Source organism: Perognathus longimembris, chromosome 1, assembly GCF_023159225.1.
Source record: "Perognathus longimembris pacificus isolate PPM17 chromosome 1, ASM2315922v1, whole genome shotgun sequence".
In the NCBI taxonomy this organism is placed as follows: domain Eukaryota; kingdom Metazoa; phylum Chordata; class Mammalia; order Rodentia; family Heteromyidae; genus Perognathus; species Perognathus longimembris.
Window position 1 is genome coordinate 130,048,835 of NC_063161.1, and position 27,222 is coordinate 130,076,056.

Sequence of the window (27,222 nt, forward strand, 5' to 3'; positions counted from 1 at the left end):
CAGATCAGAAAAGAGTACAATATGAATGCAATTTATAACTTGCTTTTTAAACAACAGTCTTCATTCTTTCCAAGGATTTAGCCTGGAAAGGAAAAGACAACTATAAGGTGATAAGAAGGTGGTTGGCTAGAGGCTAAATTGATGCTATTGAAAGGTAGGATTCAGAGGATGTGGGAATTTGGGGGTAAGAGGTCCTCTTTTCTCCCTTTTCTCTTTTCTTTTCCTCACTTCTTTCTCTCTTCTCCTTTTCCCTCTCCTCTCCCTCCTTTCCAAGCATGTAGAGGAGAGGACTAGAATTAAGGTGGATAAATGGAGATGTGAGTCTGAGGATCAGTGTCACGCTGACATTTCAAATGGGGTATGGAGTTTCTGCTCCTGCTTGGAGTCCCTGTGGCCTGTTGGCAAGGGGCTGGCATGATGGGATTGAACAAAACAAGGAAATGAACTCACACATTCACTCCTGTGACCTTCCTCCCAGGGTAGAGTAGGGGAGGGGTTTTTGCAAAAGTAAACCACCATGGGGGGTCATTTGTCCAAATTCCTTTGGTAGAAATCTGCTAGGTACAGCCAGAAGCCTGGGAGGAGGGGGGTCATGGGAAGGACCTGTTCCTCCCTAAAGCAGGATGTGTGCACACTAACCCAGCTTCCCACTTAAGGCCATTGTGACCCTTCCTAGTCAATTCCCTTCATTTGGGGCCTCCCACTGGTCTCCCAGCTCTGTGGCTCTGCCCAACTCCCAGCATGCAGAGAGGACGTGCCTGTCACATGACTTCCTTTGATCTTTGAAGATGCTTCAGGAAAACACCTGAGATTGTTGGCTCAGCAGGCTTGGGCCTCATGTCTCTCTCCTCTGGGGACCAATTGGGGCTGGAAGTCCATCCTTTATGCACACAACTACCCTCAGAGGAGGGACCCACCCATGCTTCTTCCCATCTGGGCTTTCTGCGTCCTTCTGTGTGGGCACATTGTGTTAAATAGTGGGTTCCTGTCAGATTAAGCAAGTCCTGACTCTACTTCCTGGTTGGTGGAATGGTGACTGATCCTGGCTTTCCTTCAGCACCAAGGGCATCCCTTCTCATACCACATTATAGGGAACTCAGCACTTCCTGTCATGCTCCCTCTACTCCCTTGGCTGTCTTGGGTTGGTTGGTTGGATGTGGCAGTGGTGCCACCTGCTGAGGGATATTAGGTGACCAGCAGGAGTCCATCCTATCTTTTCAGGGCAGCCTCTTTGTTGTCCTGCTTGCTATTTTCCTCCTTTCATCCACCCCCAAATTCTTCTGGATCCTTTACTTAGCACTAAGATGCCACCCTTGCCCTGTTTCTGTCTCCAGTCTGTGCTCATCCTCAGGCTTCATGCCTTCAGAGCTTTCCCTGGGAACTTTCCTGCTGCTCCAGGGTTCAAGGAACTACTGCCTCATACACAGCACCAACAACTTCAACCACCTGTTTTTGTACGTGCTGATACCAGGGTTTGAACTCAAAGCCCCATGCATTTACTCCGCTTTCTTGCTCACAGCTGGTGCTCTATCACTTGAGCCATACCTTAAGTACAGCTTTTTGCTGGTTAATTGGAAATGGAGCCTTTCTGCCTAGGTTGGCTTTGATCTTAGATGCTCCAGGTCTCTCAGCCTCCTGAGTAAGTACGATTATAGGCATAAACCACTGGTGTCCAGCTTCAACAGCCTTTCCACACCCATCTAGGCTCTTACACCACCAACAACTCCTTAGGCTCTAATAGAAACCTTGCACAACCCTTCCCCACCTCTAGTTTTCTAACTTTACTCTCAGTCCCCTTTTCCCCAACAGCCATGGCTTCTTCCCAGCTCCTGACTTATCCCTTTGATTTTTGCCCACACTCATTTGTATGTAGAGTAACTTTCTTCTGCACTTTCCTTGTGCCTTCATTCATGCACCAGTAAAATATCTGTACTTTTTGCTGAATATAGCCCTTCATTTGGTCTCACTATGCACTCCAGCAATCTTCTGGTTTTATTGAATCCAGTTGATACTTCTTGACTGGTACCATCAACCTCCAGCAAGCTAAGCCTCCCATCTTAAAAACAACAACAAAAAAAACCTCTCTTTTTAGATCCTCTATTAGCTATTTCCTTCTGTCTGAACTTGTAGATACAAAAGACCATAATCAACTTTCCTTTCATTCCATCTTGAATCCACACATCTGTTCAGCCATTGCTCAGCTGAGGCTGTTCTCAAGGCTACGAGTGATTTCTGTATTCTGTAGTCTCTTCCAGGTCCTCATCTTACTTGACTAATAAGCAACTTTTCATTCTGTTGATCATTTTCTCCTTGAAATATTTTCCTCTTTTTGTTCCCAGGATATAACATTCTCTGGCTTCCCTCCTACCTCATTGGCTATATTGCTTACCAGTTTCCTCTGCTCACTGCTTCTTCCCTTTCACACAAAGAAAGTCCTAGAGGGGCTGGCCCTTGAATTTTTCCTTCGCTTATACCTGCTCCCTTGGTGGCCATATGTAGTGTTACAGTTATCTATTGATTGATCATCTATCTTATCTATTTATCTGTCATCTGTACCTGTCTCTGTGTAACCTGGGGCTTTTCTTTTTTCAATTTAATGTATTGTAAAGCTGATGTACAAAGGAGTTATAGTAACATAAAGTAACCAGTACATTTCTTTTTGAACAGTGTTACGCCCTTCCTCACTTTCTCCCACTTCCTCCCCCAACTCCTCCCCCCAGTTATAAAGTTCATTTCCATCACAGTGTCTAGTATCACTGTTGCATTGGTTCACCCTTTATCCTGCCATTTTTGTGGGTTCCCCTTCCCTTTCGCAAACCAGATAAACTTATATACAAGACAATGGGTACAGAAATAAAAAACAGTGGCATAAACCAAAGGAAATAAAAAGAAGGATAAGATATACCGGCAAGCAGTATATAAAAATCTCGTTTCCATTTTATATGGTCATATGCACCTAGCTACTGAGCTATTGTGATCGTCTGCTCAGAATATCATAGACCTATTCTAGTTATTACAAATGAGAGAAACCATGCAGTCTGTATTTCTTTGGGTCTGGCTTGCTTCACTTAATATAATTTTTTCCAAGTCTTTCCATTGCCTTACTAATAGGGCAATGTCATTCTTTCTCATGGAAGCACAGCATTCCATTGTGTATACATACATTTTCTTGATCCATTTATCTACTGAAGGGCACCTGGGTTGGTTCCATATTTTTAGCTATAGTAAATAATGCTACAATGAAAATGGTTGTGCTGGTAGCTTTAATGTGGTCTTGTCTGTGGTTATTTGGGTAAATGCCCAGGAGTGGGATTGCTGGGTCATAGAGAAGCTCTATGTTTAGTCTTTTGAGGAATCTCCGTACTGCTTTCCAGAGTGGTTGAACATGTTTACATTCCCACCAACAGTGTAGAAGTGTTCTGGGACATTTTTAACTCCAGGCTCATATGCCCAAGTTGTTGAATCAGTATGTACACCTGGAAGTATAATATTCATCTCAGACTGTACAGAGGTGAACTCCTGATTTCCTATCCTCCACCACCAGCCAATAATACATATCACAGAGTTACACGGATGTCAGTATTTCCCACATCAGTTAATGGCAGCTCCAATTTTCCAGAACACTGGTTTCATCCTCGACTAATTATCCAAATTTGATATCAATAAATCCTTCAGCATGAATCCAGCATCTATAGATTTCTATGATCTTTTCCTATTATTAGTGACCTTGTAACGAATCTGCTTCTAACAATATCCCCAACAATCTAGAGCCTGTGATCCTTTTAAAACATAGGTCAGATCTAATTATGTATCCCCAATTTCTTTAGGGTAAGAGCCAACAATCCTTGCATTGGTCTCCCAGACCTCATAATCTGGCCCCTTATTGCTCTGACATCATCCTTGATTCCTCTGCTTTAGGTTTCCAGTTTCCTGTGAGGTGAGGCATGCTGCCACCTCCATGTATCTTCAGTAGCTACAATTTTGGCTGGAATGTTCTCTTCTTCACTTGTCCATGTGGCTTGCTATCTCGTTTCCCTCTAGTCCTTGCTAACATGTTCATTTCTTAGTGAGAATTGCTCTGAGCTCCCTATTTAAAGCTGTGCCCCCACTCACATCTTCCCTAACCTTCTTACCATATATCTTCTTTGCATATATCTGATCACTTTCAACCCATTACATTTTGACCTAGGCTTCTTCTGTTTCCTCCCCCAGCATACCCTCAGTGTAAAATCCCTCTTTTTGTTCATGGCTGTATTCTAAGTACCTATAAAAGTGCCTGGCATTTGGTAGATTTTAAATATTTGTTGAAAGAATCAAAGGATAGGCAAGTGACTACCATCCATCCTCCAGCCTGTCATGCCTCAAACATTTTACTATACTTTATCAACCGTACAAGGGTTTCTTGGTGAGTCACCATCTTCTGACACATCATACCTTTGCTCATGTTGTACTCTCAGCTTGGGGGAGGCATCTTCACTCCTCTTGACTCCTCACTGGTTAACTCTTATTCTTTAAAAAATCAGCTTACAATCACTTCTTCCAAGAAATTTCCCCCAGTCTCTGACCAGATTAATTCTCCTACAATGTATTTTCACTCATTTCCTCTAACCAACTCTTGTCATATTGCCTCTAAAGACATTTGTATAACTGCCCCAGAGTCCATGAACTCTACAAAAGTCTTGTGTATTGTTCACTGTGGTCTCCCAGTGTCTGGCAACAGTGTCTAAAACATTGTAAATGTTTGCATACTTGCATTATTAAGTACAAGATTCAGTTCAATGTCATTTTCTTCTTTGCCAGTCCTGGGCTTGGACTCAGGGCCTGAGCACTGTCCCTGGCTTCTTTTTTGCTCAAGGCTAGCACTCTGCCACTTGAGCCACAGTGCCAATTCTGGCCATTTTCTATATATGTGGTGCTGGGGAATCGAACCCAGGGCTTCATGTATAGGAGGCAAGCACTCTTGCCACTAGGCCATATTCCCAGCCCTCAATGTCATTTTCTAATGTAACCCCTTTGATGACCTCATTATCAACTGACCTAAGAGGCTTTTATTCCATGCAGGCAGAAGGCAATGGAATAGCAACAGAGCCACAAAGGGCTCCCAGGTCAATTAGCCTTACGAATCTCCCTAGCTTAGGGGAGACTGGGACAGGGACATGGAGAACAGCCCAAGCTTCTTAAATGTGTTGTTATTGTTATAATTGCTTTTTTATTAATAAAATGAGGCAGGAAAATGTTTCTCTTTTAAAAAAAAATAAAGAATACAACTAGTTGGGACTGATGGAATGGCTCAAATGGTAAAGAACTTGCTTAACAAGAGCAAGTCCCAGAGTTCAATCCTCAGAAATGCCTCCTCCCTCCCCCCCAAAAAAAACTTCTCACATTAACAGGGAAACAATAGGAGATATCCTATCATTTGTTTTTAACATTTATATTTTCTATGTGCTGTTGATAAACACAAAAAATGCCTCCTTAAGTTAGTAAGGACCCATGCATATCATGTGAAACTGTGATAGAATTCAAGCTGACATATCTTCAATGCACCTTAAACAAGAACCTTTGTCTTTTGCTTAAGTCCTTTATCCACAGTTCACACTGTGGCTAGGAGAAGTCATATGAAAAGCTAACCAGTTGGAAATTGAATGTAGGTTTAAGCTCCTATACCACATGGGAAGTATTTTATACAACCATTTTCACATATAGCACTGAAAGCAAGGAGACACAAACAGGTGGCTCTTAGCTTTAGGTATAGAGTATATTTGGAGAATGCCACACATCAGCTACATGAATGTTGACTAGCCTTGTCAAGGGAATGCTAAGGTTTGGAAACTGACATGCTCCTTTTCTTGGAATGGATATTCTCCTTACATAAACCAGTGCCTTCTGCTGAAGTGAGAATTGAGACCTGAGATAGATTTCATGTGTTTTTCTGGTGTGAGTTAAATGTGGACATTTTGGGGAATAGTTGTTATGGGTTCAACCCTAGGACTGGCTGAGCTCTAGCAAAACTTTTTGAGCTGATGGCAGGAGTACTTTGGGCATCGTAGAAGATCAAGCTTTTCTTCTCAGTAGGGAGAAAAAGAACATTGGAGCTCTTTGTTCTCTTCTCCAAAGGAACTTCTGAATCCTGGACTTTGTTGGCGATTTTATTCTCAATTTCTGACCTGGCTTTGGTCACTGTCTCCGCCTTCTGGGAAGGAATGGGGGCCTCTTGCCTCTGACCTTTCACTTCAGGGTTAATCCAGTGTGAAAAGAATGTCATCTTATTTTCCAAGTCAACTTCTGGGGCTTCTGGAAGAGTAGAGATCTTGTAAGTGTAGCCTTTCCTTTTACCAGACCCTCTGATTCTTGGCCCTAGAAAAGGTGGTCCTAAAAATTCTGCCCCTACCAATTTTTTCCCCAATGAACCATAGCCCTGAAACATTTGACCTTCAAAAGTTTAGATTTGAGGGGCTGGGGATATAGCCTAGTGGCAAGAGTGCCTGCCTCGGATACACGAGGCCCTAGGTTCGATTCCCCAGCACCACATATACAGAAAACGGCCAGAAGCGGCGCTGTGGCTCAAGTGGCAGAGTGCTAGCCTTGAGTGGGAAGAAGCCAGGGACAGTGCTTAGGCCCTGAGTCCAAGGCCCAGGACTGGCCAAAAAAAAAAAAAAAAAAAAAAGTTTAGATTTGAAAAATGTGGCTCCTTCAAATACTGGACTTACTTGTCCCATCAAATGATGGCCCAATAATTGGGCCCTTTAAGGCCTGGGCACCTTCGGTTGGACATTTGCAGGAATTTATTTACAGGGACTTATTGGGTGATACCATTCCACTTTCTCTAATCAACATTCAATTCACTCATATCTAACCTTTTTGTTCTTAAGGAATTCTGGAGGTGAAAGTGCTGGCATGAAATAACAAGCAGAGAGAATGGAGATAGTGATTCTGCAGAGTAGCCAAATCCTTGCCAGTTTCTACTTGATGAAGGCAGCTATGTTGGCTAAAGTTCTACCTGAGAAATACCCTGGAGGCTGGGTACCTGTGGCTCATGCCTTGTAATCCTAGCTACTCCAGAGGCTGAGATCTGGGGATCATGGCTCAAAGCCAGCCCAGACAGGAAAGTCCGTCATTCTCTTATCTCCAACTAACCACCAGAAAACTGGAACTGGTGCTGTGGCTTAAGTGACAGAGCATTAGCCTTGGGCTGAAGAGCTCAGGGACAGAGCCCAGGCCCAGAGTTCAAGCCCCATGACCAACAAGAAAAAAAGAAAGACAAAGAAATTGTCTGGAGGGGCTGGGAATATGGCCTAGTGGCAAGAGTGCTTGCCTTGTATACATGAAGTCCTGGGTTCAATTCCTCAGCACTACATATATAGAAAAGGCCAGAAGTGGATCTGGGGCTCAAGTAGTGCTATCCTTGAGCAAAAAGAAGCCAGGGATAATACTCAGGCCCTGAGTCCAAGCCCCAGGACTGGCAAAAAAAAAAAAGAAGAAGAAAAGAAATAGTCTGGAGATACATCTGGAAGCCAGGGGTTCTGAGGTTCTGCTTAGAAGTTCCCAAATGGCCCCTGAACCCGTGCAGAGTGTTTCCTGTGCCTAGGGAAAGTACTGGTACTACACTGCCCTTTCTGTGCTGCTTTCCTGGGTGAGGGCCTAAGGATTTTACAGGGTTGTTCATTTTGGTCTCTATACACAAAGTATTTGGGCCTCACTGGTTATGAGACCTTGGAGGCCTAGTGGACAGAATTTTGGGACTAGGTTACTATCAGCTCTGTTGTACTGTCTTTAGTTGTTTTTAAGGTCTTCTTTTAAGAAGTCATTCTGTATCTGGGGATGTGGGATAGTTGGTTGGGTAGTGAGCTTCTGGAACAATGCTTTCCAGTGGTTGTTTCCTCCACGTGGCCAAATTTTGTTCCCTGGAGTCTTTTGTCTTTATGAGACTTCCCAAAATGTATCTCTAAGAATTTGTTTTTTCAGATTGAAATTTCGTTTGGACAGAGTAAGTGCCTTGAGTAATTAGGGGATGTCAGGCTCTGTCTGGCTAGCCTTCTCCATTCACTATACTGTACACTTTTATACTGCCTGCACAAAGTCTCCTACACTGGCACCTTGAATACAACTTGAATACTGGCATCTTGGATGGCCCCACACTTAATATATTGCTGTTCAGATAAGATGGACTTATTCTGATGGGCTCAGGAATTATATATTACAGATTAGCTAACAGATTAGCTAATAACTGCCAGCGCATGGGCTGGAAAGACACACAAAATAGAGAAAAGGCAGCCCTGGAAGGAAGGAAAACTCATCTCCAGTTTCTTAATGGTTCCCTGAGACAAGGCACAGGTAGCTCAGGGCCATCAGTAATAGCATCTGGTGAGAGCTCTTACTGTTGGCCAAGGCCTGTTGTGTTCAGGGAACCACTTCCAGGTCTGTGTAGGGAGCTGATTTCTGCCTCCAGGCTTAGGGGCTTGCCTTCCAGAAGACTGGAGAACCAAGTTGCTACCAGGGCCCCCGGAGTACTGTCTACCAAGTGATTTGTAGCCCAGTGACTACAAAGGGAGGCAGGGATGATGCCCTAACAATCTTCCCACATTTGTAATCTATATGGCTCTGCTACATTGTTTTGGCCTGAAAAAGCAACTGTAGCCTGACCCTGCTTGCCATCGTGTATCAGTGTATCAGCATAGGTTCCTATCCTCACTGGCCTCTGGGGAATCAGATCAGATCAAAGATAGGCTATTCCTGGGCAGAGGCAACTTTGCAGGGAAGCCCCAGAAATGATCAATCAGCCATCTCCACTACTTCTAGAGGTAGAACTCTAGCTATCTGTTTGCATGATCCAGGACAACAGATCAATCCTCTTGAGGACTGGGTCTTTTGTCACAGGCTGCAGAAGGTATTAGAACTTACATTGCATCTACAAATATCTCTGGAAAACTGGTAGACCTTACAGGATATAGCACCTCCATAGCAGGTGCTATACCAAGGCTTCATACTTGGTTGGAAGTGAGACATTGATCTGGGCTTATTGACAGTGGAAAAGCCCGGGTTTGGGAATGTGGAGGAAGAAGATGGGACTCACTGCAATGGAGGAAATTTTCAGCAGTACAAAAGGGTAGGAAAACCATTGACGAGAAAAGGCCCAGGGCTCCCCTGTGGTGGGGTCATATCTATAAGCAACCAGAAAAATATCAAACTATAGAATATTACCTAGAGATGGCACACCAAAGCCATGTGTGAACTCTAGGCAATGGACAGAGCCACACTTAAACGCCAAAAGGTGGGGGAGATAGAGCTGGAGTCATGGAATAGGGTTTAAATTTGCTCCTAAATGGTATTTCTGCTCTATAGTTAACTGGCTGACCATCCATAGACCCCAGAGGGAAGGGAATGAAATCTTTTCAGCAAACACCAAAGAAATGATGGTTTGTTTTGTAGGCTTTGAAAATATGGGGGATATTGTGGGGTTCAAGCTGCCATCAGAATTATCCTACAGATCATGGGAGTCCTTAGTGTGGAAACACATGCATTTCTATCCTCCTATTTAAAGATATCTTTGGACTTTTACACATAGTAGTCACAGGTGAAAGGATGTGAGGTTTTAGGAGGGTGTTTTAGGTTTGGGAATTCTCATTTAGCGTTGCTGACCTTGGTTCTTCAGGACAGGTGTGGAGTTGTTCTTCTTCCTCTTATGCTGACTCACAGGAATTCCAGGCTCCTCAAGACTCGAAGAAGACAGAGCTCCCAAATCCTGAGATGTGCTTGGTACTTGAAATCCCTGCCCTTGCTGGAGATAATCAGGCCAGTGATATTGGACACTAATAGCACAAGTTGGCTGGTCAGTAGCCTTAGTTAAAGATTTCTGATCCATTAATGGTGGCACTGTGTGGCTCCGGACAGGTGAATGTTCTCTGGAGGGCTGGGAACAAAGCTCAGGATTCTTCTTTAAAGACCTATTTGACCTGGACCACTCATGGGCTTGTGGTGGCCCTGATAAAGAAGGGAAGGTCTTGTTCTCACCAGACAGCAACTGCTGAATTTCCAGAGCCATGGCATTGCAGATTTGGCAGCCAGGATCTGCACACAGGACCCGCCGCACGCTTCCCTCTTGAGGAAGCCAGCCCTGGCTGGGTAGGGAAACATGGCAACTGTTAACAGGGGGACATCTTTCTCCTTGGAAGCCTGTGACTGAAGTTGCTATAGTGACCACCCCCCAGCCCAACAAGTTCTAGAAGTACACCTCCTGAGTGCCTGGTTTGGTATAGAGGGTTGGGCTGAGTATGTGGGATAAGATCTAAGACAACTTATCAGATGGCACAGGCACAACCTTCAGAGACAGCTGGGACCTGGGTCAGTTCTCTGATGACACTGTTGAAACACTGAGCTAGGAGAAAGGAACCAGGTAGATGAAGGAGCCAAGTGATTAGTTATATGGCATCATCAGAAATGCCACCAGGTGGGCTGAGAATATGGCCTAGTGGTAAGAGTGCTTGCCTTGTATACATGAAGCCCTGGGTCCAATTCCCCAGCACCACATATACAGAAAACGGCCAGAAGTGGCGCTGTGGCTCAAGTGGTAGAGTGCTAGCCTTGAGCAAAAAGAAGCCAGGCCTGAGTCCAAGGCCCAGGACTGGCACAAAAAAAAGAGAAAGAGAGATGCCATCAGGTAGGGCCTGTATCAATTTTACTTGGAGCAAAAACACCCGAAGCCCAGGCATCAGTACATTCAAACTGTGGGGAATGATGCCCTTGCTACTATACATACCCATTGACAATCAGTTCCACTCTCTAGAAATGTTAAGGAGAAGAGAAGATGATAGGCCTGAGACTGGCCTCAAAAGGGGTCTTTCTGAAGACAGACCAGAAGACATAATGTCAGCAGCTTCCAGCCATGCCTCTCAGTACTCTGCCCTTGGAAAGGTGTAATTTTATAGAGACTATGACAGGGCAACTTCTTCATGTAAAATCCATTCTCTTAACTGGATAACTTGTCTCATAGTTGCATGAATGCCAATAATGTTGTTGTTTTTTACAAGTTATGCACTATCAATTCCAAACTGCAGAGCTACTGTGACCCAAGCACAGAGGAGAACTGGGTGATGACTCTTCCCTCCTCAGACGTCTAAACTTCACTCTGCTCTAAACAACCCTCTCAACCAGATATCCAGACTCCTCCAGGTATGCTTCCCTCCCAGCCATTATCCCTCTCCTCATCCTTGCTTTGGTCCAGGCCAAGAATTCATTATGGGCCAGACTGGGCATTGGGAGATTGAAAAGAGCAAGAGATTACCTTTTCATGACAGAGAGCAGCTTCCGAAGCTTCTCTGCCTCTTCTTGGGATGTCATCTTAGCTGAAGAACCAGGACACAGTGTTAGGTAGAACAGAAAAGGTTCAGCACACCCTATGGGAAGCTGAAGGCCTTTGAGAGGAGACTGAAAATCTTGAATCAATGCTTTAAGTCACATCTGTGAGCAGCTGTACTATTCACAACATGCTATCCCATAGCTAATCTTGATCTTTTATAACCATGTGATAAGGGAGGCAGGATCGTTAGTGTTAAACCCATGATGTAAAGAAGAAGACTGAGAGATGAAGGGACTTGTACAGGGTTGTAAAACTAGCAAAGAACAAACACAGTAACATCTCTACTTCCTCATTTTTTGTTTTTGGGAAAGCAAGAGAAAGACTTTTGGAATGTTCCTAGGCTCTGATTCCCACCCAAGTAAACCTCCATTTAGCGATTGTCATTGAAGCCTTCAATGATTAGAAGCATCTGGGTTCTGGCACAAGTTTCACAGAGTGCTGGGCTCTGTGGGGCCTTCACCCAAGTGGAAGGGAGTCTAAGGAGAGATAGCGACTTTACCTTTTGATGCTCTGTCTCTAGATCTTTGTTTGACTTTTCGGTGACGCTTAAAGACAAAAACAGAATGTGAAACTGGCATATTTTTTATATCTAAAATGATACCAATTCTATAAACATGTCCCAATACTTCTCTGTTTTCCAACTTCATACACTCCTATTTTCCTTTCAAATCTTGTCTTTTTTACCCCCAGTCTTTTCCTTCTATACTTATTTCTGGCTCACTTTAAGGCTCCTCCATACCTTTTTATAAAAAAACATGAATCATATACTTCTTTCCAGTTCAGCTTTTATTTTTATAATTTTATTATTTTTTCTGTTTATGTGGTACTGAGGAATTGAACCCAGGGCCTCATGCATGCTGGGAAAATACCTTGCCTCTAAGCCACATTCCCAGATCCCTCTATGCCTTTTTCTTTCATTCTGTGGGGAGTTTGAGATGAGACAGGAAGAAATTGAACACATTAAAAGACGGACAATAGTAGTAACCAAAGGATTTCAGTTATCAAAGACTCTAAGGTGGCCACTAGCTAGGCTCATGACCCAAACTAGTTGTTCTGAGACCCAAAGAAGAAATCCTAAGAAGTGTCAAGGAGTGCTGTATACAGTGGCATATTCCTGTAGTCCCACAGCTACTCGGGAAGCGGATCACAAGTTTGAGGCCAACCTAGACAAAGTAAGACCCTATCTTAACAACAAAATGGATGAGGGGCTTAGCCCAAGTGGTCATGTTTGCTCAGTAAGCACTAAGCCATAAATTCAATCCTTAAAATGTATCCAATGCCTAACGTATGAAACTGTAACCTCTCTGTACATCAGTTTGATAATAAAAATTTGAAGAAAAAAAAAGAAAATGAAAAATAAATAAATAAATAAATTCAATCCTTAGCATCATCAAAACATATAAATTGGTCTGGGAATATGGCCTAGTGGCAAGAGTGCTTGCATTGTATACATGAAGCCCTGGGTTCAATTCCCCAGCACCATATATATAGAAAACGGCCAGAAGTGGTGCTGTGGCTCAAGTGGCAGAGTGCTAGCCTTGAGCAAAAAGAAGCCAGGGACAGTGCTCAGGCCCTGAGTCCAAGGCCCAGGACTGGCCAAAAAAAACCCACACACAAAAAAAGCATATAAATCGGGCTGGGAATATATCCTAGTGGCAAGAGTGCTTGCATCGTATACATGAAGCCCTGGGTTCAATTCACCAGCACCACATTTATAGAAAACAGCCAGAAGTGGCACTGTGGCTCAAGTGGCAGAGTGCTAGCCTTGAGCAAAAAGAAGCCAGAGACAATGCTCAGGCCCTGAGTCCAAGGCCCAGGACTGGCAAAAACAAACAAACAAACATACAAATCAGCTGAGTATAGTGGCTTGTGCCTGTAATCCCAGCTACTGGGAGGCAGAGATCAAGAAGATCATGAATTGAGCCTGGACCCTGAGAGACAAAGTAAGACCCTGTCTAAAAAATAACTTAAAACCAAAAAGGGGTTGAGATGTGCTTCAAGTTTTACAGTAGTTGCCTAGCAAGTGTCAGGCCATGAATTCAAACCCTAGTACCAAAATGAATTCAAAACCTACTAACCTAGGCTGGGAATACAGCTTAGTGGTGGAGTGCTTGCCTGGCATACATGAAGCCCTGGGTTCAATTCCTCAGTACCACACCAACAGAAAAAGACAGAAGTGATGCTATGGTTCAAGTGGTAGAGCCCTAGTCTTGAGCAAAAGCAGCCCAGGGACAGTTCCCAGACCTGAGTTCAAGCCCCAGTACTGGCAAACACACGCACATGCATGTACACATGCACACGCACATGTGCACACACACACATCAAGGGTCAAGACTAGAGATAAAACCTTGTTGGGGATTTGTCCATTTAGGCCTGGTCATAGAACCTACCTGGCAACAGGTCTTAATATGTTCTGTTCTTAATTCTTGACGGTTCTTTTTCACTTGCCAAATAATTAATGCAATAATGAAGATGGATCCATAAGTATATAAAGGAGATCCCACATCCCACAGAACAAAGGTAGGGCCCAACATGATCTAAATCTTATTAGCCATCCCTCGAGCTAGGCCTTCCTGGGTGTTAGAACCTAATGTTTCCAGATTCTAGACCGTGTCATCTCTGCCTCACAGAAGATGGATCTAGGCTACCAAGCGACATCACAAAACCCTTCCATTTCACAAAGTAGGAACAGCATTATAGACCTTTGTGTGTCTTAAAGAAGCTCACATGGCCATCCAGTGTCTAGATTGTATAGCTTAGAAAAAGAGATGCCACAATCACAGATATCATATACCCCTTCATGCTCACTCTTCTCTGTACCATGCTTAGCTCTCTAATAATTCAGTAGCCTGGCCCTTAACCCCAGATTACTGATCCTTTATGCTCACTGAAAGCATGAGAGAGAAAGAGAAAGAGAGGGAGAGAGGCAGGTGAGTCAAAGGAAAGGAATTCCATGAACTACATTATCTTTACTGGGAAGATCACTAAAAAGCACCCAATAACTGGGTGCTGGTGGCTCACACCTGTAATCCTAGCTACTCAGGAGGGTGAGATCTAAAGATCTCAGTTTAAAGCCATGCTGGGCAGAAAAGTCCATGAGACTCTTATCTTCAATAAACCACTCAGAAAAAGGCACAAGTGGTGCTGTGGCTCAAGTGTAGAGTGTTAGCTTTGAGCACAAAGAGGCTGAGGGAGGGCACCCAGGCCCTGGTTCAAGCCATAGGATTGACAAACACACACACACACACACACACACACACACACACACACAGTAGGCACAGTAGGCACAGTAGAGTAGGAAAGGCATCATATTATTGAGTCTCAGGATCCTATTTCTGATGTCACAGGCTATGATGAGTGGGTCAGAATTAAAAGGTTCAGGAAGAGGATAATGTAATATGGCAAGAAAAGCACAAAGCTACTGTACTTCTAAAAATTTCTGGCAGTGGAGTTGTGGTTCAAGTGATAGAGCACTAGCCTTGAGCAAAAAAAGCTCAAAGAGGGCTGGGGATATAGCCTAGTGGCAAGAGTGCCTGCCTTGGATACACGAGGCCCTAGGTTCGATTCCCCAGCACCACATATACAGAAAACGGCCAGAAGCGGCGCTGTGGCTCAAGTGGCAGAGTGCTAGCCTTGAGCGGGAAGAAGCCAGGGACGGTACTCGGGCCCTGAGTCCAAGGCCCAGGACTGGCCAAAAAAAAAAAAAAAAAAAAGCTCAAAGATAGCACCCAGGCTCTAAGTTCAAACCCCAAAATACCACCACCACCACCACCCCATTGCTGGAAAAATTTCATAGAGTGGGGAAATTGAGATGAGACAGAAAGAAATTGAACAAATTAAAGGATGGGTGATAGTATTAACCAAAGGATTTCAGTCATCAAAGGTTGTGTGGTCTAGTTTGAGACACGAGGAAGACAGACGTAGACAGACATGAATGGGGCTCACCTTTGGTGCTAGCCAAGGCTTCATCTTCCAGCGTAGCCTCCGCTAATCTTACGTATGGCATCTGGCTTGTTTATGAAGATGTTACTGCCAAGACTTTTGACTAAAAGTTGTCAAACTTGAGAATCTTTGGTTGAATCCAGCATGGTTTTGACTATGAGTTACTTTTGAAAATCTGAATTTGAACATCCTTAGGTGTGACAGAATTTCCCCTTCAACCCCATTAGTTCCACCACTGGAACCAATGTGACACTTTTGAGCAGAAGTGTGAACAACATGTCAACTTCATTGCCCCTGGTGACATGAGAGTATGCCTCTAACACCACCCAACACTTTTAACTCATGCTTTAAACAAAAGAGAGATTAAAGCATATGGGAAGCCTTTGTAACATGGGAGGGATAGCCAGATGTAGAGGAGGCTTTCTCATTTGCTTGTGGAAATTTTACTGGAGTTATTACTTCCATTAGAATGCTGCAATGACAATTATTGTGGTAGAATTTCTTCATGACTATCAGTGTTATGTGTCATACAGCTTTCTAACAAAAAAATCCTGACAGATATGCTAGTCGTGTGAGTCTTGCCTCCATACAAGCCTTTGGAAGGCATTTGATGGTGTCTTATAGTCAGAAAATACCAGTGAACACTTTAGATGTACCAAGGTACTGGGATAGACATACATCACTAATTTTAGGCTACAGCATCTTTGTTCATTCCCAGACCCAAAATTTCTGGGCACTAGAGGGCAGCACATGCCCATTGAACATTTTCTGCAAGCCTTGTGCAGCCTGGCGGTGAGGAACTGCATAAAGTTTATCTGTTCTAGTGGCTCTTGATCCTGACCTCATGTCAGAATCTCTGGTGGCTTGCAAAAACATATTTCCTGGCATCACTCTAAACCTAATAAATTAAAACATATAAAGTCCAGTAACCTATATATTAAGTATTAAACTTAATCCTTAAACTATAGGGTACTAGGCTATCCATGTGTGTTTGTAAATAACTGGTCTCTAAAACCCAGCAATTCTTTATTATTAGGCCTTGATTAGACTATGTACATATCCTCTCATTCAAAATTTGGTTCACCTTCTGAGACATGAACTTCTTTTATGGAAGAAATTTGATTTGACGTATGCCAGGCTAAAAGACCACACCTCACGGAGAGGAAATCTTCATAAAGACAGAATCCTTCATATTCTAAGAAGTTATAGGAAAATAAGGGAAAGAGAAGACATAAAGAAGGTAAATGAATAAACCTTAGAATCATGTTTGTAAATTGACAACTTAGTGAAGTGGACTGTTGTAGTTTGAATATGTTCCCTCAAAATTTGTGTATTAGGAAAGTTAATCTCCAGTGTGAGTGTTGGGTGGTGTTGCTGCCATGATCTGAAGGGCTGTGGACAGAGTTTTCTCTCTTCTGTTCTGTCATATGGGGACACAATGTTCAACTCCTTTTTGCCTTTCTCTCTCTTTTTTTTTTGCCCTTTTTGCCATATGAAGATAGAGCAACTGGTTATTATCAAATGCTGGTACTTTAACTTGGACTTCTTAGCCTGTAGAAATGAGAGAATAAGTTTATGGTTTTTGAAAAATTAACCTTACTATGTTGAAAATGAACTATACAACTTGTGGAAGGGAGCGGGAGGGGAACATGAGGAATAAGCGAGGGAAGAAGTGACATTGTCCAAAAAGAAATGTCTTATGTAACTGTACATAACTGTACGTAACTGTAACCCTTCTGCACCTCGCCTTCATAATAACAATTAAAAACTAACCTCAACTGGATGCTGGTGGCTCACGCCTGTAATCCTAGCTACTCAGAAGGCTGAGATATGAGAATAATGGTTCAAAATCAGCCTGGGCAGGAAAGTGTGTGAGACTCTTATCTCCAATTAACAATCACAAAGCTGGAAGTGGAGCTGTGGTTCTAGTGGTAAAGCACTAGCCTTGAGTAAAAAAGCCCAGGGACAGAGCCCAGGCCCTGAGTTCAAGCCCTATGACTGCCACACAAAAAAGTAACTTCATCTGTAATAATTCTGCTATAACAGTAAAAATTGGACTAAGATAGAGAAAACACAAACTATTGAAACTTTCTCAAGCTAAATGTGATGGCTCATACCTGAATCCCAGCTACTCAGAAGACAGAGATGGGAGGATTGTGGGTCCAAAAATAGGGGAAAGGGAAGTTAGCATTGCCCTCCTTCAAAAGACAAGCTGGGTATGGTGGCTCATACCTATAATCCCAGCAAGGAGGAAGATATAGGTAGGAATATTATGGTCCAAGGTGGCCTAGATCTAGAAGCATGACTCTACCAAAAAATAACTAAAGGGGCTGGAAATGTGGCTCAGTGGTAGAGTGCTTGCCTAGCATGCATGAAGCCCTGGGTTCAATTCCTCAGTACCACATACACAGAAAAAGCTAGAAGTGGCACTGTGGCTCAAGTGGTAGAGTGCTAGCCTTGAGCAAAAACAAGCTCAGGGACAGTTTTCAGGCCCTGAGTTCAAGCCCTAGGACTGGCATAATAAATAAATAAGTAAAGCGGGTACTGATGACTCACACCTGTAATCCTAGCAACTCAGGAGGCTGAGAGCTAAAGATCACAGTTCAAAGCCAGGCCGGCAGGAAAGTCTGTGAGACTCTTATCTCCAGTAAATCACAATGTTTCTTCACTAGTGAATTCTACCAAATATTGTATTTATTTCTACAAAATTATAATAAGATATAAAAAGATTGAAAAGATGAAAAAAAAAGGTACAAAGGAGGACATTTTGTATCCTAACTAAACTCTAATTGCTGGATAAAGACCTTGAGCTCTTGGTGTATTTTCTCTCCCTTTGACTTCCTACTAAAGATAGTTTTGCTATTCAGAGTTGTTTGGGAATTTTGTTATCTTAACCAGCTCAAACTATAATGTAAAATTCTGTAACTCATATAGTACCAAAGTGGGGAAATACATATTTTTCTTAAATTTCACCTGGCAGTAAAGTCTTCATATCTCCAGCTATGTGTGGACAGACAGGTAATATTTACTTGTTTTACTCTGTCATGAGGAGGGTTCAGTTAGTAAGACTAGGTAAAAGGAACCAGTAAGTAGGAGGGGGAAAAGATGCGGGGGTTAGGCAGGGGAGGAGTTACACAGGAGGACATTTCTGGATAATAAAGATTTTTGTATTTAAATAAGATTTTGTTCTAAAGCAGAAGGTCACTCCAAAGTGGAAAGAGGTAGGAAACTCAATACTGTCTTGACAAATTTATGAGTCTCTACAAATTGCTTCTTAAACCCTGATCAACCTGAGACACACAAAAACGTATATCACTAATTTCTCTTAGATGGCCCACTCTCCTCTATTAAAGTATCTCCTTATTTTACTTGATAAGTTTTCGCTATTATTTGAATCTTGCTTGAAATCTTCTCTCCCAGGAACTGAGGACTCAACAGGAATTTGGTAACAACTCTGTCAATAAACTAAGAACAACAATGGCTATGTGATCAGCTCAATAAAAGCAGAAATGATAGCTGGGGATGTCACTCAGTAGTGAAGCACTTGACTAGTTTGTGCAAGGCCCTGTGTTTTTCCTCCAGCATAGAAAAAAAAATGTAGAAGCAGCATTTGACAAAATCCAGCACCCATTTCTCAAAAAAAAAAAAATTACAGTAAGGGGCTGGTGGCTCACACTTCTAATCCTAGCTACTTAGGAGGTAGAGATCTGAGGATTGGTTCAAAGAGCACCCAAAAAAGAGTCCTTGAGACTTTTATCTCCAATTACCCATCAAAAGGCAGAAGTGGGGTTTTGGCTCAAGTGGTAGAGCACTAGCCTTGGGTGCAAAAGCTCAATGACAACACTCTGGTCCTGAGTCCAAACCCTAGGATTGGCACATACAAAAACAATTATTTATAAGCTCGAAATGAAAAGGAGCTTCCACAAATTAAGAACTTTTTTTTTTTTGCCAGTCCTGGGCCTTGGACTCGGGCCTGAGCACTGTCCCTGGCTTCTTTTTTGCTCAAGGCTAGCACTCTGCCACTTGAGCCACAGCGCCACCTCTGGCCATTTTCTATATATGTGGTGCTGGGGAATCGAACCCAGGGCTTCATGAATATGAGGCAAGTACTCTTACCACTAGGCCATGGTCCCATGTATCTTAAATAACATCCTAATGGTGGAAGACTGGATAATTTCTCATTAAAGATCAAGGATATTTGCTCAACAATTATTTTCCACATTGCCCTGGAGGTTCTGACCAGGTCAGGAAAAGAAATAGTAGGCCAGTGTTAAAAATTAGTAAGTAAAACTACCCTGTTTTGCCAATAGCATGATTATTTATATAGAAAATGTTATGGAATCTACTAAAAAGGCCTAGTAAATGAGTTTAACAAAGTTAACAGTCCAGGATAACAGTGCAAAGAGCAACTGATGGCAAGGTGTGGTAGCTCCTGCCTATAATCTCAGCTATGAGGCAAAGATCCACAGGATCAAAGTTCACTAGATGAGCCCGGTGGTACATGACTGCTCCCAGGTACAGAACAGGTTGCAGATAGGAAGGATTGTGGCCTAGGGTGAGGTGCTAGCCGCTGGAAAAACTGTGAGACCTAGAAAGCAAACCAAAACTTAAAACAAAAAAAAGGCTAAGGATATAAAGTATGTGATAGAGTATTTGCCTAGCAAGTGTGAGGCACTGAATTCAAATCTCAGTACAGAAAAAAAACAACCTCAAAAAGCAATTGAATTTTATGTACTTGCAACTATCACAAGTTGTTAAATTTTAAAATACATTTTAGAATAACACTAAAATATGATAACTTTAAAGATAAACTTGACAAAAGATGTAGGAGACTTATACACTGAAAACTATAAAATACTTCTCAGGAAACGTAAAGAGATGGAGAGAGATAACTTGTTCAAAGAACTGGATATTGCTAGGATGTCTCTGGTCCTCAACATTGATCTACAAATTCAGTGCAATCTTTATAAAAATCCCAGAAGGCTGTTTTGTAGAAATTGATCATCTGATTCTAAAATTAGTGTCACAACAAAATCAACTTGGACAAAGAAGCCTAATCTTGGAATACGGTTTTGACTTTTAAAGGTATAGTAGTCACAACCGTATGAGACTGGCAGGAAGATTGATAGATAGAGCAGTGGAACTGAAATCGCTAGGTTCCCTGGGGAAGTAGGGCATCAGTGAAGCCTTGTCAAACATTGTTACATGCCATGAAATTGTTCGATGCTGTTGAGAATGTGAGTTTTGCTTTGAACTTTAAATCTTCATTGTAAACACCTTATAATGTTTTTCTGTGAATGAGGAAATCACTGGAGCAGATCATTCCAGCTTTTGAATGGCAGAAAATGGGCTCTTCCCTGGGGCCTGGCAGTCTAGAGATGGAAGCAGTCAGCTAAGCAGTCTCTTCTCTGAACACCAGCCAGACTGCCCTCAAGACAGCCTGGCTGTTTGGGACACTTTACAGTAATTCTGAAAACACATCAACTGAAAGAAGTATTGCAGCTGAAACCATGATTCTGCCTGAAGAAGGCCTTGCTCCAGTCACAATCTCGTCAAACCTGCACAACCTTGAAAGGCAGCTTTCCAGGCAAAATAAGTACTGCAGCTATTCTCACTCAAGATGGCATGAGAAGCATCTTCTCAATGATTCAGTAAGGAGCCAATGCAGGCCCTGTGATTGATACCTATACAAGGTCCTATGTGAGGCCCCCTGATTGGTGGAATTAGAAGCTATATTGTGATTGGGGCAAATATAATCCTTTATTTGCATGTTATTCCCCTGCCTCCCACACCCATCTTAACTACATAAGCAGGCAGTTCAGCTCACTTTTCAAGTCAGTCAGGGGATGCCTGTCTATGCTGCTCTGTGGTATTGCAAGGTTAGGCCCAATAAAAAGCTTCTCCCAAATGGCATTCTCTTGCCTATGTAAGACCTTTATTATGGGGAGAGGAGACTGAGCTGGTAATGTGAAGAGGAGATGGCAGCAGCAGCACCAATATTGGCAAGAAAGTAACAAGAGTTCCAGAGATAACAAAGGATGATGGAAGTACAGAAAAGGCTGGGAAGAACTGAAGAGGAGGGATGTGAACCCTGGTTGCTGGAAGAGTTCCAAGGTTTTTCCTAGCCTAAAGACCAAAGTCCTGGTACCCAAAGCCTAAGAGATATAATACTAATGGTTGAAAGAGCTAAAAGTCTCAACACCTGCAATATGATAACTATACTAGCTGTGTGACTAGAGTCATGGATCCCAACACCCAAGGCTTTGGAGCTGAAATACTAGCTGGTGCTGACTTGCTATCACTAGCTGCTGCTAATTGCTGAGATTTACAATAGCTGTTGAGTGCAGTGCCATGGGCAATACAGAACCAGAGCCATGAGCTTCTAATCTGAGCACCTACAGTCACAAGCCTCTAGTTCTCAGAACTTGGAGCTCTGAGTGTGTCTGCTCAGTTCTTAAGATTTTGGCAATCAAAGGCCGCCTCTACCAACACTAGAAGAGCTAGTCCTCACCTACTTGTGATTTCTGAGTACAGAAAAAGTACTCCAGCAAGCTGATTGATAATAGTACAAAACAAAAGCCATAGATAGATATATACATATAGAGAAACGATTTTGTATGTGTAAATGTGTGTGTGTGTGCATGTGTGCGTGTCAGTTGGGGCTTGAATGCAAGGCATCGTACCCTTGCTTGTGGGGCACGCCCGCCCGAATGCCTTGCATCATTAAGAGGTGGTTCTAGCTGGCCCCGCCTCCCAGCCTTGGGACCACGTGTAGCCAAGATGGCGCCTGTGGGCGGTCCTGTGGGCCGTGACGTAGATGTAGGCCACCCCTTTGGGAGGTCCCTTGGAGCTCCACCCTGATGGACAGCTCAGGCATCAAATCCCAGCCCCTACGTAGGTGCACATACCCCTCCCCTTCCGCCGCCTTCCGACCCTTTTAAAAGAATAGCTCATTGCCGCCATTAAACAAGTCTTAGTGCTGACTGGCTCCCGGATTGTCTGTGTGTCCTCCGCCGAGAGGGGGGCTGGGTGGCAGTCTGTCAGCCCTCTTATTCTCTTCCTGGACCCATCCACTTGGGGAGTGCTATCCCGTCTCTCCTGCAGAACAGGAGAGCCCGGGAGGCTAAAAAAACCCCGACATTTCTGGCGCCCAACGTGGGGCACGAAGCATGAAGGTAAAACTTTTCGGCGGGCCAGGCCAATCAGAGTCCGAGGGGGGGCCCCCGAAAAGATGGGGCATGCTCAAACTCAGCATGATGACCAAGTGCTCAAAGCAATGAGCTCCATGCTACAAAACGTAGGTTTGGGGGTCTCAAACTCCCAGACCCGAGGGTCTCGAAAGCGTTGAAACACGCCGCAATCTGGCTGGCGGCTGCCGGCCTTTTCAGCCTGGCTGCTTGGGAGGAAGCAGCCCTCCCGCTGCCCTGGAGGGGAGAAAGGGGCCTGGGACAAGTTCCCCAGGTCCGAAGCCAAGCACCCCTGCGCCAGAATGCCTAGCGGACAGGCATGATGGAGGATGGCCTCCACCATGCCCCTCCCCCGCTGGAGGCTCCCCGGTGCAAGCCTGGAAAGGCTGTGCGCCACCGCCACAGGGAGATGATCGCTTCTGAGGCGGCCTTAAAGAGCCTAGGAAGCATTTGCTGAAAAATGTTTTGGATGGGGGGGAGACAGCCCCTGGCTGCCCTGGAAGAAAAAGGGCTTATCTACTTAACATCTGTTGTTGGCTAATCTGCTTTGAAAGAGACAAAAAAAAAAAAAAAAGGCTTTTTGGTTCTTGGTGATGTTTGCTAAGTTTGGAAGTTTGGTTAACAATAGAATGGTTTTAACTTTAACAAGCGCCTCCTTCCCTTGCCCCAGGTGATGGGAGTGCCAAATTCCTCAAGGCTGGGCAGGGACTTGAAGGTGTCTTGCTGTGATCCTCCTAAGGCTCTGACCAGCTCTGCCGCCATTAAGCCAAGCCACGTGTCTGTTCTGTTTGCACCTTGTCTCCCGCCTCCTGGACCTTCTCTGATCATAGCGTCCCACTTCAGCTCCCCATCGGAGCTGAACTGGTTTCTCAAAATGTGGCTTATAATCTGTGAAAATCTGTGATAATCTGTGAAAATTTTGGTTTGCTGGAAAGGTGTTTTTTTTGTTTGTTTACTAAATTCTATGTGTATACTGTGATGTAATAAGTAAGACTCCTAACTATCTTAAGGTACATATAATCAGGCAAATATTTTAAAGTATGTATAATAAACTATTGGGGATAAAAGTAAATTCTCATTAACTCTGCATGTAGAAAAAAAGTGGGGGCAAAGCAAACTAATGTTTCTCACTATTTATTGGAAAACTGAATGGATAAGTGTTTCTAATTTTGTAATTGTAATTCTTGCATTAAGGAAAAATTGTCATTTGAGTTCAAAGGTCGTGCAGTAGCCAGGACTGAAGAAAAAAAAAATGGTTCTTTTAAAACAGGCAGACAGGAGGCTAGATGCCCCCTGGGTTCCAGAGATTTTTCAGATGAACATAAGGCTGAGGCAAAGATGTAGAAGACTCTACCTTTAAAGGCTTAAAATACATTTCTAGATAAAGGATTTGAGCAGCCAGAGTACTCAGACCAACCAACCAGGAAATGCTGGGGGATTTCAAATGTCTTTAAACAGTCTGTGTAGAATCTTGCAGGAGGTGTGACAATCTATCCAGAAGATTCCAACAGATGCTTCTACAGCCTTACTCAGATGCAACCCATCTCTCCTGCTGGCCTGCTAATTTTGGATGGAAGACACAGCCACTTCAGATCCACTTAAGCTGAGACTTTTACATTGTCTTAACCTTGCCCTCTTGATTATTGTTTATTTGTGCTCTCTTCCACCTGCCAGTAAGGTTAAATGATGATTTGATTTGATGGCACATGGATCTCATTCAGTCTGCTGTTCGCTAAGTGTTACAGCAGAACTCTGGCCAATTCTCAACAAGTTACAGGTGAGTTCTGTTCCTATTGTTCTCCTTGTTGCTTTAATTGGATATAAAAAGGGCTTTTATGGCTAAAACTCCTCGGATCACAGTTCGAAGCCAGCCCGGGCAAAAAATCTCTCTAAAACTCCATCTCCCAACTAACTAGCAAAGAGCCAGACTGGAAGCTTGGCTCAAGAGAACTAGAGAAATGCTGAAAGCGGCACCATGGCTCAAGTGGTAGAGCACTAGCCTCGAGCAGAAGTACTCAGGAACAGTGCCCAGGCCCTGAGCTCAAACCCCGTGAATGCCAATGGGAGCATGCCATCCCAGCAACAAGCACCTGGACCCCTGGGACTCAGCCAGTCCAAGGAACAAGGATCATGGAGAGGAGTAAGAGGAGAATGATGTCACATCCTAAATGGAGTCACTTTGTCTCGCCCTTTTCAAAATTAATCAGAGCCGGGAGATCAAGAGGAATAGTTGTTTACCCACCTAGAGGAATAGTTTACCTACCTAATGTCCATACCTGTCCATTTTCCATCTGGACAAAAAGAAAAAACTTGGATTCTTGCCTTTGTTACTTGCTATTTGTATATATATATATTAGCCTATGACTGGTTACTCCCAACCAGTCCACTATTTCCAAACACTTCCTTCCTGTCCCCAGTCCAGTTATTCCTCTTTGCTTGTAATGGGCTACAATTGGGTTTATGTTCCAAATGGAACTTTTCTGGTTCATGCCAAGGGTGTGTTCTCCCATGTTGTTCATGTTAACTGGTCCTGTGAACTTGTCAGCCTTTTGCCTGACCTTTTCAAAAGTCTCTTTTAACAGGATAACATTCCTCATCGAGGTCGCCACCTAGGAACTTGCAGTTCTAGGCCATCCTCTTACTACACTGCTGTGCCCAGCACAGATCTGGACCCTGAAGACCCCAGCCCCAGGGACTCCTTGATGTACCCAAGCTGCAGGAGGTATCCAGAGGAGACCATGACACCCATTGGCTCTGATAACCATTCTCGTGGAAATGATGAGGACTTTCACTAACCAAACTGGATGGTACCAGGCCATATGACAAATCAGGGACCCCTGACCACTTCGCCCCTTTTCAACAGGAAGTAGTTCCAGAAGAGACAATCTCTGCCCATACTCCCAGCCTGGTACCCCTCCTCTATTAATAAAAAACAAAAGGGGGAGATGTGGGGCACGCCCGCCCGAATGCCTTGCATCATTAAGAGGTGGTTCTAGCTGGCCCCGCCTCCCAGCCTTGGGACCACGTGTAGCCAAGATGGTGCCTGGTGGTGAACCCGGAGGCAGTCCTGTGGGCCGTGACATAGATGTAGGCCACCCCTTTGGGAGGTCCCTTGGAGCTCCACCCTGATGGACAGCTCAGGCATCAAATCCCAGCCCCTACGTAGGTGCATGTACCCCTCCCCTTCTGCCGCCCTCCGACCCCTTTAAAAGAACAGCTCATTGCCGCCATTAAATGAGTCTTAGCGCTGACTGGCTCCCGGACTGTCTGTGTGTCCTCTGTCGAGAGGGGGCTGGGTGGCAGTCTGTCAGCCCTCTTATCCTCTTCCTGGACCCGTCCACATGGGGTGTGCTATCCTGTCCTTTTAGCCCAGGAGGCTAAAAACTCCCGGCACTTGCTGAGCTGAAAATGATTTTTTTTAGTGAGAAAAGGACTTTTCAACAAATGGATCTGGAGCAATTACAACAATTTCTATCAATATACAAAAACAACTCATTTCAATCCATTCCTCTCACCTTATGTAAATATTAATGGAAATGAACCAGAAATACAATTATGTGGATGCACTTGATGCCATCTAACTGTGCACTTGAAATAGTTAAAGTAGTAAATTTCATGTACTGTTCATAAAATTATAGACATTTTGTGTAGGACAAGAGTCTTTACAAACTTAGGAGTTGTGGCTATTCTTATGCTAACACTTGTAAAATATAGCAGAATAAAAGAGACTGGATTTACAATTCATTTAAAATTTGTTTTAGCTTTTTAGTACTACATAGTTCTTTTTCCTTGTGGAACATAGGATATTCTCTTTTTTAAAAACCAGCATTAAATATATAAAGAGAAGTCTCTGCAAATGCTATTTCAAATGAAAATACTTAGTTTTAATGTTTTATAGAATTATTCATGTAATATCATTTGCATTTACTGAGGTTTTATATTACTAAAAATCAACATTTGTCAGTGAAAAAAAGTTCTACAGGATACAACTCTGCTAATAAATGGACTTTGCCATATTTTAAAGATTAAATAACTAAATATAAAACCTCAAACTATAACTTCTTGAAGAAAACAAAGGAGAAAATTCTTGCAACTTTGGATTAGGCTATGACATCATACTAGACATATGGTCCATAAAATAATAAACTGATAAATTTGTTTCATCCAAATTAAAACTTAACTGTAACCCCAGCATTTAGGAGGCTGAAGCAGGAGAGTTGAGAGTACAAGGATAGTCTAGGCTACATAGTAAATCTGTTCCAAAACAAACAAAAACCCTAAACTAAAATACTAAAAATCACCAGATGTGGTAAGTGATGTCATACCCCTGTAATCCCAGCTACTTAAGAGACAGAGTTAGCAGGATTGCAATTTGAGGCCAGACTGGACAAAAATAGAATCAACCTCAAAAACAAGACAAACGTAGAGGTACATACATGTAGTTCCAGCTACTCAGTAGATAGAGGTAGGAGGATTACTATCCAAGACCAACAAGGCAAAAGCATGAGACCTTATCTAAAATACAAACTAAAAGAAAAAAAAAGAACTGGAGACATGGTTCAAGTATTGCCTCACAAGGAAAATGACTTAAGTCCACAGTATTGTTGGGTGGAGGAACCTCCAAAAATATGAAAACTAAAATGAATTAAAGGAAGTATTTAGGACTTTCCTTTCTTATAAATATGATATAAATAAGTCCTGGCCCTCCTGGATTCCAAAGTGGTTACAAAATGACTGCAG

The 27,222-nt window shown here is 43.2% G+C and overlaps 1 protein-coding gene across 1 annotated transcript; it reads right to left on the reverse strand.

The window, feature by feature from the left end:
* Positions 1-5,968: 5,968 nt before the first annotated feature.
* Positions 5,969-13,887, reverse strand: Fam205c (family with sequence similarity 205 member C). Its single transcript, XM_048348201.1, has 5 exons — positions 13,744-13,887; positions 11,853-11,898; positions 11,279-11,339; positions 10,009-10,115; positions 5,969-6,291 (listed from the first exon to the last, which is right to left on the reverse strand). Exons 1-5 carry the CDS (start codon positions 13,885-13,887, stop codon positions 5,969-5,971), a joined length of 681 nt encoding a protein of 226 aa, XP_048204158.1.
* Positions 13,888-27,222: the final 13,335 nt, after the last annotated feature.

Coding starts and splice junctions, on each gene's coding strand:
- Fam205c (XM_048348201.1), bottom strand. CDS start 13,887: ATGTTGGGCCCTACCTTTGTTCTGTGGGATGTGGGATCTCCTTTATAT. Junction 11,899..13,743: donor ATATTAAGACCTGTTGCCAG/GTAGGTTCTATG, acceptor TTTGTCTTTAAG/CGTCACCGAAAAGTCAAACA. Junction 6,292..10,008: donor AATTCAGCAGTTGCTGTCTG/GTGAGAACAAGA, acceptor CTACTCTTCCAG/AAGCCCCAGAAGTTGACTTG.